Here is a 12,044-nt window from a genome sequence, read left to right on the forward strand (position 1 = left end):
CTCACCATCCACCAGGTCTTGGCCCTCACGTCGTAGCAGAGCTGCCACCTCACCGAGCCCCTGGCCGCTGGTGCTGCTGCCATGCCTGGCACCTCCATCCCTACCGGCTACTCCAGGAGGTGGCTGGCATGATGCCCTGCTCCCAGTGCCATCACAGACCCTTTTTCCCTCAAAAAGCACTCAGAGCAGCTCCCAGCCCTGGGGAAAAGCAGCTGGATGGAGGCGAGGAATAATCCCAGTCCCGGAGTTCCTGGGCTGCCCCCGGGGAGGCGGGTCGGCTGCTCTGGGTGGGCTGGTGGGTGGCCACTGCCGGGCAGAGGCTGTGCCAGCGGCTGGACACGCCGGAGGGACAGCACCCACGTCAGCGGGACGGAGGGATCCTGGAGGGTGGGACAGCAAAGGGATGTGCTGGGTCTTGGAGGATTTGGGAGTTGCTTTGGCTCTGTCTGCCCAGGGAAGGGGCTGCTGCAGGTACCCCCTACAACCCCCCAGCCCCCCTCCAGGGACCCTGACACATCCCTGTGTGGGTGATGGGCTCCCATGTCACCTGTTCCAGAGCTGTCCTGTGTCCCCCAACACACGCGTGCTCAGATGGAGGGGCCCTTCTCCTTCTCCTTCTCCTTCTCCTTCTCCTTCTCCTTCTCCTTCTCCTTCTCCTTCTCCTTCTCCTTCTCCTTCTCCTTCTCCTCCTCTCCGGCTCTGTACAAACTCAGGGATGAAAACGGGGTGTGTGGGTATCTCACCTGAGGGTCTGGGGGAGCCAGGCACCAGCAGGGCGGTGCGGGCTGATCTCTGCTCCCAGTGTGGGGGCAGGATCTGGGCACTGGTGGTTCCTGGCCCTGTCACCCTGGTCCCAGCGTGACCTGGCCCAAGGAAGTCAGAGGTGCCTCAGGGTGTGACATCCTTCTGGCCCTACTGTTTCCACGTGCACTGTGGGATTCTCCAAAGGATCCCAGTGGGGATCACGTCTGCCCCCTTCCCTCTGAGCCTGCTCCCCACCCAGGGATGAGCCATCCTGGATTTTGGGCTTGCCACAGGCAATTCTGACCCTGGTGAGTGCTCAAGGCTCTCAGTTGTCCACGTCATCATGTCCATTTATCATCCGTTCTCCCAGGAATTGTGATTTGATTTGGAGATTGGGGGTTGTGGGCTGACCACCCCCATGCGTGGCTGAACAGCTGGCTCTGGCTTTGTTATCCTCAGGGACAGTCAGATCCTTCCCAGTGCTGTGCAGTGGGACAAACTGGTCCCTGCTGGGTGCCCTGCCTCCCCCCTGTGCCCCCTGCCCTCCTCCCCGCTGCTTGCAGACTTTCCAACCCCAGGGTTTTGCTGCAGGGATTGAGGAAGTTTTTGAGGAGGTTTGGGGTTTTTTTTTTGCTTTCAAGGCCCAGGAGTCACAGGAGAAGCTGGGTTTGTGCTGAGCTGGAGATTTGATGACATTTGGAGATATTCAGACAAGAAGCTTCTGGGGATGGAGCCAGCCTGCTGCCTGGGGTCCAGGGGGCTCGGGCACCACCACAGACACAGCGCCAAAGGATTTTGGGATGGGTGAGATGGCTGTGTGGGAAGGGAAGCAGCATGAGGGGCAAGTTGCAGGAATTCAGCTCCTGGAAATAATTAATTTCAAGGCACGGAGATTACTTCCTGATTTACTTTTTTTTCCTAACTACCAGTTTTTTTATCCTTATTTTTGATCAAAAGCCAGGCCTTTTCTTGGGAAAAGAACTCTGGAGCTTCTCACGAACACTTCCCTTTCCAATGAGACTTTTTTTATCCGAACAAGGGTTTGGGGCAGAAAATAAACCCAAAGTTGAGCCGTGGTTGCAGCTCAGAGCTGGGTACTGAGGCAGGAGGGTGGCATTGGGCAGCAGTGGGTGCAGGGGGGGGTCAAATGGATTGAGCTGAGTAAGGAAAACCTTCCTGCTTGGAATCTTCCAGAACTGCTGTTTGGATTGGAAAGGGTGGTGTGTGAAAATGTGAGTGTGTGTGTGCCTGCACTACTGGTGTGTGTACACAGGCAGGCACGTGTGTGTGTGTGTGTGTGTGTGTGACACGAGCACGTGTATCAGTGTCACACGTGTGTGTGTGTGTGTGACAGGAGTGCATGTCAGTGTCACACATCTGTTTGTCTGTGTGTGTGACACGAGCATGTGTGTGTGACAGGAGTGCATGTCAGTGTCACACGTGTGTGTGTGTGTGTGTGCCTGCACTACTGGTGTGTGTACACAGGCAGGCACGTGTGTGTGTGTGTGTGTGTGTGTGTGTGTGACATGAGCGCGTGTGTGTGACAGGAGTGCGTGTCAGTGTCACACATCTGTGTATCTGTGTGCGTGACACGAGCGCGTGTCAGAGTCACACGTGTGTGTGTGCGTGTCAGTGTCACGTGTGTGTGTCTGTGTGTGTCACGTGTCTGTGTGTGCAACACAAGCACGTGTCGGTGTCACACGTGTGTGTGTGAGTGACACGAGCGCGTGTAGGTGTCACACGTGTGTGTGTGAGTGACATGAGCGTGTGTGTCAGTGTCACACGTGTGTGTGTGTGTGTGACACGAGCATGTGTAGGTGTCACACGTGTGTGTGTGTGAGTGACACGAGCGTGTGTCGGTGTCACACGTGTGCCAGCACACGTGGACCATGCACTGACGGTGAGCGGAGCAGACATGTCCTGCTGGAAGCAGCTCTGCTGCCCCAGGGCCGCGGCGCTGGCAGAAAGCAGGAGGAGATGCCATGAGCTGGCACCCAAAAATACATCAAGAGGCCTTGGTGGCGTTGGGAAGAGCCTCTGGCACATCCCTGCCTGTGAAGAAGGGCTCTGGGGGTATCTGGGGGACCCTGAACCTCCTGCCAGGATGCGGTTGCGAGGGTGGGCACTGTGGAAATGCCGTGTGCCGGGGCTGGGGTGCCATGCAGTCCTGGTCCATCGTCAGGGGAGTCTGGGAGGGCTTTGACAGGCAATGGGGGGCAGAAGGGAGAGAGCCCCCAGAGTGAGGAGTGGGGGGAGGTAGCCTCAGTGCTGGCACCCACCCTGGCATGTGCCCACTCTGCCATTCCTGGGGCAGGGCTGTTGGGAAGCAGAGAGCCAGGAGAATGGATGTGGTGGGGAAGGGGCAGGGCTGAGCCAGCTGCTGCAGCCTGGGCACCTGGGGGCCCTGCCTTGGCATCTCAGCATTGCCCAGGGTGATCCTGCCTCCTCTGGCCTGTCATTGGTGCGAGCCCAGCTCTCCGTGCCTCAGTTTCCCTGGCAGGAAGGGCTCTGCCCATTGCTACCCACCGTACCCGGTGTCCCTGCAGTGTCCACCAGGGAAAAGGGAAGGAGATGGCAGCGGGGCTGTTTGCAGCCCGGCCCCGTGGGCCTCCCTGCTGCCCAAACTGGGTCACCCTGCCTGAGCTGTCACCTCAGGAGGGGCTGTGTGCACACGTGTGGGGGACAGGGGGTGTGCAGGTGTGTGAGGGCACACACGGATGTCCAGCTCCCATGTTCCCTGCCACCGGTGGCTCCCGTCCTGCACTGTCAAGGGGCCTGACCCACCCCAGGCCTGGGACTGCTTTGGGAAGGTCAGGCCCTGCTGCTCTTTTGGGACCCCTCATCACTGTTGTGAGACCAGTGAGCAGGGTCAGGCCGGGGCACCCAGTCCAACAGGTACCCTGTGTGCACATCTTCCCTCGCTGCTCCGTGCCTCAGTGCCCCTTGGCATCTTCTTTTGCCCCTGGTGTTCCTGACCCCACTTCCTGCAGCTCCCTGCAAGATGCGATGATCCCATGGGAGTGACATGGTGACACCTTTGCTTGTGCCACAAAGCCACCAGGACCAGCAGGATGGGAGCGTGAGTCCATCACGTGGCTCCACGGCAAGAGGAAGCAGGCGGGGACAGGATGAAACCCTGTCTGAGCTCGTGCCCCCAGCGATGGAGGTGAAGGTCTCTGCTTTACCCTCATGTGGGACCCCTTCCATGAGGGTCAGCATCCGGAGATGGGTGCTGGTCCCTGTCTGGGACCACGGCAGCTTCTGCAGCCCCTGAGCTGGGATCCCTGCCCAGAGCTGAGCATCTCTTTGGGATGTCACATTCGGTGGCCGAGACGAGAGAGGGGACAACAATGGGGGAGTGACAACGACAGTGTGCCCCCACTTGCTCAGACCCATCCCTGGACATGCACAGCGCTGCCCGGGGAGGGTGAGATAAATTTTGCACCCCAAAACCACCCCCCCTTTAAGGCTGTGCAAGCAGGACACAACACCCCCCCCCCCCCCCCGCCCGCAGCTGCACAAGCCAGACGACCCCACCCTCCCAGGGAAAGGAGGGCACGACAGCCCCCCAAGGCTGTAGGAGCCAGCCAGACCCCACCCCCCCGGCAGCACAGTCCCTCCGATTCGGGCAGGAGCCTCCGGCCGTGCGGCGGGCGGTGCGGGTGCGGCCGCGCTCCGTCCCGCCCCGCCGGACCCCGGACCCGCCGCGGCCCCGGCTCGGGGGGGCTCGGGGGGCGGCGCCGCGCGGGCGGGGGCGGGGGTGACGTCAGGCGCTGTCCGCGGTGCTGAGGGAAGATGGCGGCGCGCTAGAGCCGGGCGGCGGCCAGGGCCCCCCGCGCCCCCCGCGCCCCCCGGCACCCACACCGCCGCCATGTCGCTGCTCTGCGTCGGAGGTACCGGGGCACAGGGCACGGGCCGCGGGGACGGGGCGGGGGGCGCGTCCCGCAGCCCCTCTGCTCGGGGCGGGGAGGGGGCAGCGCGGGGCCGGCGGGGCCGGCGGGGCTGAGGGGAGTGTGGGCAGCAGGGGGGCGGGGGGGGGAAGGGGGGGTCGTGGGAACGGCTCCATTCACAAGCACCCGGCGCGTGGATTTATGAATGAACCGGCGGGGGCGCGCGCGCGGCGCGGGAGCCGGGAGTGGGGGAGGGACGGGGCTGTGGGCGCGCCCTGCCCGCACAGGGATCCCCCCGGAACCCCCCGGGATCCCCCCGAACCCTGACCCTAAACCCCTGCCGGGAGGGACGGGGCTCCCCCTGCGCCTCCCCCCGCCCCATGGGGACGGCAGGGGAGGGACGGGACTCCCCCATAACCCTCCCTGGCTCTCCCCCCGCCGCTTCCCACCCCGCCCTGGGAAGGGGGCTCCCCCCGTAACAACTCCCGGGCTTCCCCCATAACCTCCCACCGCCGTGGCGAGGGAGCTCCCCCCATAACTTCCCACTGCCGGGGACGGAGGGGGCTCCCCTATAAGCCCCCCCCGGGCTCCCTCCGTAGCCCTCCCCCGCCGTGGGGAGGGGGATCCCCCCGTGCCGCCCACCCCAGCCGCTCCTGGCTATCAATCTCCAGCTTCCCGCCCCCTCGGAGCCCCCTTTTTCCCACCCTGCCCCCCCCCGCGTCTCTTCCCACACCCCCCTCAAACGCAGACCCCCACGTGCTCATCTCCCAAACACCCCTGCCCGTACACCCCCACCATCCCATCTCTCCCCAAATACCCCTCTAATCAACCCCCCCAGGACCCCACCCCTCACGCCTATCCTCAGGCACCCCCATCCTGCAGGCACAGCCCTCTGCATTCCCAAACACCCCCTCATGAAAAACACCCCATATGTGCCCCCAGCACCCCACATCTATCCCCAACCCCCCAATTCCACCCTCAAGCACCCTCGACCCCTAAAATCCCTCCAACCCCAAACATCATCTTTCCCCATCTATGTATCTCTACATTTTCACTCCCCCAAACAGACCCCATGCACCCCAAATCCCACAATCTCTCCCCACGTCCCTTTGTGAACCCCTAAATACCTACCTCAAATTACACCCCGAGCCCCAGCCCCACCTCCTGCAGCCCCCTATGCCCCTGCAGGTGTTGCCCCACCTGGGCATGGTGATGCTGGTGGGAGCCAGGGCAGCTGGGGGGGTCAGGGTAGGAGCCTGGGGGTCTGGTGCTGGTGTGTTAGGGGATCTGCTGCTCAGTTAGGGGATCTGGTGCTGGTCACCCTATACTGGGATGAACTGGGGGGAGTGCACAGGGAGGGGAGCCCCACACCCAGCACACTGAACCTTGCCCAGCTTGATGCACAGATGAGTCCTGCTGGCTGGGCCTCAGCCCCGCTGGTCACTCTGGATTGAATGCTCAGTAAGGGGGGAGTAGAAGTCGGAAGGGGATCCCTCTACCCTCTTCCCAAGGCCCTGATGGGGATGAGGTAGCACTTGTGTGTCATGGGGTCATAAGATGGAGGTGGCAGAGTGACATCTGGGACAAGGTGGGACATAGGGTGTCTGGGATTTTCCCACCCCAGGTGAAATCTGGAGGAATATGGGGCTCTCCTGGTGCTGCCTGAGTTCCTCAGGATGGGGGCTGTGCCCCCTCCCACCCCCTGCCATGTCCTTGTCCTTTAGGTGCTGTCACAGCCCCCTCTCCCCTGGCAGTGTCACAACTGGCGTGCCCCCGTGTGCCCCCCAGCCAGCCCCAGATTTGGGGTACCCTCCTCTGGCGGGGGGGGCGCCTCTTTACTCCCACATAAAGGACTGTCACATGTGGTGACACCCTCGGCGGCGCTGGGGGTGGCTGCTGAGAAACAGCTCTGAGTGGGTTGGGGCTTCCCCCAGTGCCCCGTCACCACTCGCTGGTCACGCTTCTCATGCTATTTCTGGGGGTCCCGGGGGCGGGGGTGCCACCCCAGAGCCTCCCCCAAGCTTTCCCTGCCCCTCCTGGGGAGCTGCGGCCACGTGCAGCTCCTGGGGGCTTCGTGCCATGGGGTGTCCCTGGGTGACAGGCACTGGAGTGACCTGGGACTGTGGGGTGAGTGGGGACAGGAGGGGGTGTCTGGAGTGGCGTGAGGCAGACGGACAGATGGACAGGCGGGCGGACGGGCATCCGGAGAGACAGATGGAGAGACGGAGGGACAGATGGATGGAGGGGATGGGAGACGCGAGCATGGAGGCTGAGGGGTGGGTGGAGGGAGTGACAGAGGGGTGGAGGAACAGAGGGAGAGGACAGACAAAGGGGTGGATGGATGGATGGACAGATGGAAGGATGGACAGAGGAGTGCACAGAGGGATGGACAGAGGGTTGGATGGACAGACAGAGGGATGGACAGATAGATGTATCGGGGGATGGACATAGGGATGGGTGTGTGGACAGATAGTGGGGTGGGCGGGCAGAGGCATGGGTGGATGAACAGATAGGGGAGTGGATGGAGAGACAGGTAAATGGGTGGACACACAGGAGATGGACATGGTGGGTGGTGGGGTGGGTAGATGGACAGACAGGTGAATGGATGGATAGACAGAAGATTGGGTGAATGGAGAGGCAGGTAAATGGACAGAGGGGTGGCTGGATGGACAGAGGGGTGGCTGGATGGACAGAGGGGTGAGTGGATGGATGGACAGCAAGATGGATGACAGATGGATGGGTGGATGGACGGAGGGACGGGTGGGTGGAGAGACAGGTAAATGGACAGACAGGAGGATGGGTGGACAGGGGGTGGACAGGGGGTGGACAGACAGACAGGCTTGTTGTGGCATGCCAACAGCCCAGCCCAGCTTTCCTGCCATTCCCAGTCCAATCTCTGCCAGCTGCCTCCTGCCTCAATTTCCCCAGCTGGTCAATGTCCCCAGAGAGGAGCCAGATCCCCCAGCCTGGGAAGATCCCAGCTTGTTGGTGTCACACAAGTGTCACACTGTCCTCAACTCCTTGCCTGGGGACTCAGGTAGAATTTAGCCCCAGGGTGGCACCCCAGGACTCGCCACCCCTGTGCTAGCTTTGGGGACCCTTTGATGGGTGTGAGGGCAGCACATCCCGCAGATGGTGACAGCAGGACTTCTCCCTGGCAGGAGATGACAGCCAGGAAAGCCACGTGTTCCCTGGGTAATTGTTTGTTCCTGTCATCTCGGGTATTTTTGGAGCTTTTCCTTCCTCTGCTCTCCCATTCCTTTTTGGAAGCAGCAGCTGGTGAGGAGTAGTGGGTGCCCCTGGGCCCGGGGGAAGGGGATCCCTGTCAGCCACAGGCAGGTTTTGGCTCCAAATGCTGTATTAGAATAGAATAATATCAATTTATAATATGTATCATATAATGTATAAATACCTTATATTTAATTTACATCATTATTACACTCAGTGATGCCAGCCATCCCCAGACAGCCCCCAGGCTCCCAGCCTGGTGTCACTCGAGGATCTTTGGGATCCTGGCGCCTTGTGCCACCCCCCAGGTGTGAATTCCCCATCCCTAAGTGCAGCTGCAGCTCCTGGAGCCCTGTGATTCCCTGGGAACATGGCTGCCGGTGACGTGGCTGGTGGCCTTCCTTCGGACAAAAAGCCACCCAGCGTGTCATCCAGCTCTCGGTGGCACAGGGCAGGCAGCCGAGTCCAAGGGTCCCCAATTGTTTTCCGAGGCGATGATTCCCCCTGCCTCAGTTTCCCCGAGGCCGCTGGTGCCACCTCCCAGCCCTGCCGGGCACGTGGCTCTGGCGGCAGCCCCGCGTCCCCTCCGGCGCTGGTGGCGGCTGATAAGCGGCTGGCGAGTGGCACGTCTCCGAAATCAAATTACCTTTGATGTCGCCAGGGCTATTTTCATCCCTCCTCGGTCACGTTGGTCCTGCACCCGCTGGCACCCGCGTCATTTAGCCGTTCTCCGGGTGCTGTGTCATTCCCTCCCTGCCCGGTCCCCTCCTGGCAGCCCCGAGGACACCCCTCGGCCCCGCCACCCCCCCCCCCCGGCACTGGCAGCGTCCCTACCTGGCTGTGCTCAGCTCCTTGTGCCCCCCTCCCCCCCCCCCCCCACTGCAGCCAAAAGTTGGGGACCGACCCCCACCCGACTGGGTAAAGCTGGGGGGGGACAGCCAGGACTGGGGGGGTTTTCCCCTGGAGCTGAGCAGGATCGGAGGGCCCCCTGCACACCCCAATGGGCAGGATGGGAACCAGCCCCACAGTGCCCCCGGGGGCAGACAGGGCTGCAGTGCAGTGGCAATGTTTTGGGGCCGTGTAAGATTTTGAGGGGCTGTCTCCACCACCTCTGGGGCTGGTTTTGGGCAGGCCCCCGACCCACCAGGTTTCCTGTGGGAAGTCCTGGTCAGTGGTTTGGGAGAGCCTTAACCCTGGTCCTGCTGGGCTGGTGCCACCCAACTGGGCCTGGAGTGGGGGACAAGGCCCCCCAGACCACAGGTTTTCCCTCTGGATATGGATGGTAACATCATCTGTTTCTCCAAATAAATCCCAAATCAAAAGGGGGGGGGGTGTAACATTCCTTCAACAGAGGAAGGCTGGTCATTTGGGGTTACAAGCTGTCCCAGAGTAGCAGGTTTTTTGGGGGAGCCTTTGCTCCCCTCTGATGCCCACCTCCATCTCATGTCTGATCCACCACCCTCATTTGGCATTGGGGATCCCAACACTTTTCCCACCTGGCAGCTGGGGGGGGGTGTGGGGGGCAACCAGGACTGGGGTCTTCCCATCCCCTTGACACCCTGGTGGGGATCCCCAACCTTCCCCCAGGGTCTCAGCCTGTTTCTCTTCTCTCCCTTTGTCCCCACAGTTAAAAAGGCCAAGTATGATGGGCCCCAAGGTAAGTGAGACCCCACCTGCCTGCCCACCTGAGGGGAGAGGGTGGGCGGCTCTTGGGCTGGTCGGATGTGGTGGGATCAGGGGAAGGGCTGGGGACGGGGGGCGAGGGGACCCTTAGCTCTGGAGGCATCATTTGGCAAGCTGGGAGGACACACACAGGGATGGGGGTGCCCTGGACAGGCGCGGGGGGCTCACATCCTACCAGCCCTGGATGTAGGATCCATCCTGGGGCTGGCGTGCTGAGGGAAGCGTGTGTGGCAGTGGGCAGTGGCAGGGGTTGGGGACACACTGGGGGTCACTTCACCCTCTGCTTGTTCCCACAGAGAAATTTAACACCTACGTGACCCTGAAGGTGCAAAATGTCAAGAGCACGACTATCGCGGTGCGGGGCAACCTGCCCTCCTGGGAGCAGGACTTCATGTTGTGAGTGTCCAGAGGTCCCCTCGAGCTCCCCCATCCCTGCTGCTCCCCTCACCCCCATAAATAACACAGGGAGCCCCCCACTGCCCTGACCCCGGGTCTGGCAGGCTCACCTGAGTCCTGGGCCCAAGGGGACAGGTAGAAGCTGGGGTGGTCCCAGAGGGCTGCTGAGAAGGGGTAACCTGGGGGGGGTTAACTTCATGGGGGATGACCTGATACCTTTCCTGTCCCCAGTGAGATCAATCGGCTGGACCTGGGCCTGACTGTGGAGGTGTGGAACAAGGGGCTCATCTGGGACACCATGGTGGGCACGGTGTGGATCCCCCTCCGGACCATCCGGCAGTCCAATGAGGTAGGGAGCCGGGCACAGCCATCTCCCTGCTGAACCCCAAGAGACCTGTGCCACCCCCAGCTGTCCTTTGGGCCAAGCAGAGCCTTCCCCGTTCTGCCTGAGGCCAGACTGTGTGTGCTGGGGTTGTGGGGCCAGGAAAGGGGGGTCTGGGAGCTCTCCTCACTCCATTTCCACCCCACAGGAGGGCCCTGGGGAATGGCTCACGCTCGACTCCCAGGTCATCATGACCGACAATGAGATTTCGGGCACCAAGGATCCGACTTTCCACCGCATCCTCCTTGACACCCGCTTTGAGCTGCCGCTGGGTGGGTACCCCATCCCTGGCCCCCAGGCCCGGCCCGTGTCCTTCCTCGCCCTCAGCCCCAAGGATGCTCATGAGCCTTGGGGCTGGGGCTGAGGGTCTGATACTGTGGCCCCAAAAGCTCGAGGGCTGTTTTGGGCGAGGTCTGTGCACGAGCTGGGGTCTTTGCCCTCGCAGATATCCCTGAGGAGGAGGCCAGGTACTGGGCCAAGAAGCTGGAGCAGCTCAACGCGATGCGGGACCAGGATGATGTGAGTGCAGCCAGGCCTTGGGTGAGGGGGCAGGGGCAGTGCTGCCAGCAGGAGCCCTCACCAACCCCTCTCTCCCCAGTATGCCTTCCAGGAGGAGCAGGAAAAGCCTCTGCCCGTGCATGGCTCGCAGTGCTGTAAGTGCTGCCCTGTCCCTGCCCCGCTGTGGGACCCCCACACCCTCCTTTCTCCCCAATCCCACACTGAGGAATTTTAAGGGGTGGGCTCCACATCTGCTTTGGGGCATTGGACCCCGCCCTAAGTGGGGCTCAGCTTCACCCCATACCCTGTCCCCATCCCCACTCCTTTTGTCCTTCCCGTGTTTGCTGGCATTCCTTTGCTGTCTCCCTGCTCTGCAGTGGGTGAGCCTTCCTGTGGGTGGAGGGAGCAGGGCATGGGAGCAGTGGGGCTGGTAAGGATGGTCCCCCCATGGCGAGGGGCAGCAGGCTGGTGATTGGGGGCTGCTGGATGGGGGCCCTGCAGAGGCATTTGGGGTGGCAGCTCAGTTTGTCCCAACCCGTGCCTCAGTTTCCCCTTCTGTAACCACCCCAGGGCCATGCATGGTTCAGTGCCCCTGTGCCCAGCCCCAGGCCCTGTCCCCTGTCAGTGCCACCATGCCTGGCTGTAGCACTGTCCTCAGCCAGGGTCAGTGACACCATGCCCTCCCCAGGCACAGTCTCCAGTCCTGATTGGTGTCACCATGTTCAGGCCCAGGCACTGTCCCAGTGCCAGTGTGCCCCATCCTGGATGCTGTCCCCAGGGCAGTGTCCCCAGCCCAGTGTGCCCTCTGGGGAGATGCTGGCTCCTCCCAACCAGCTGCCTCCATCTTTATTACCTCTGCCCCTTTCTTTGTAGGCAACTGGAATTATTTTGGCTGGGGAGAACAGCAGAGTAAGTATCCTGCCCACTCATCTCTTCCCAGCCTGGGGGTCCCCAGCACATCTCTCTTTGCCTGGCCCAGGGCTCAGGGGACCTGGAGCTCAGGTCTAGCCTGTGGCCTTGTGCCATGACTCTGTACTGGGTGAGGACAGTGTCACCAAGTGCCCTGTCCTGGGCAGGGCTGTCCCCATGGGCTGGTGGGGACATGGCACCATGGGGCTCTGTGCCCTTGGGGTGTCCCAGTGGCAATGAGCAGCTTGGGCTTTGCCTCTGTGGTGGAACATTGATGGGGCAGAGGGAGGGTCCCTGCCCGCGTCCTCTTCCCC

General features: G+C 62.0%; 1 protein-coding gene across 1 annotated transcript in view; it reads left to right on the plus strand.

Annotated features, from left to right (window-relative positions):
• The first annotated feature begins 4,539 nt into the window (after window positions 1-4,539).
• The window catches only part of UNC13A (unc-13 homolog A), a 36,452-nt gene continuing 28,947 nt past the window's right edge, over window positions 4,540-12,044 (plus strand). The window contains exons 1-8 of the mRNA XM_082297680.1: window positions 4,540-4,637; window positions 9,490-9,519; window positions 9,842-9,941; window positions 10,173-10,290; window positions 10,472-10,595; window positions 10,769-10,842; window positions 10,922-10,976; window positions 11,695-11,730. Coding sequence (XP_082153806.1) covers window positions 4,616-4,637; window positions 9,490-9,519; window positions 9,842-9,941; window positions 10,173-10,290; window positions 10,472-10,595; window positions 10,769-10,842; window positions 10,922-10,976; window positions 11,695-11,730 — 559 coding nt within the window. The 5' untranslated portion in view covers window positions 4,540-4,615. The remainder of the gene's footprint in view (window positions 4,638-9,489; window positions 9,520-9,841; window positions 9,942-10,172; window positions 10,291-10,471; window positions 10,596-10,768; window positions 10,843-10,921; window positions 10,977-11,694; window positions 11,731-12,044) is intronic.

The sequence above is a fragment of the Coloeus monedula genome (assembly GCF_965178545.1).
Source record: "Coloeus monedula genome assembly, chromosome: 27".
Taxonomy (NCBI): Eukaryota; Metazoa; Chordata; class Aves; order Passeriformes; family Corvidae; genus Coloeus; species Coloeus monedula.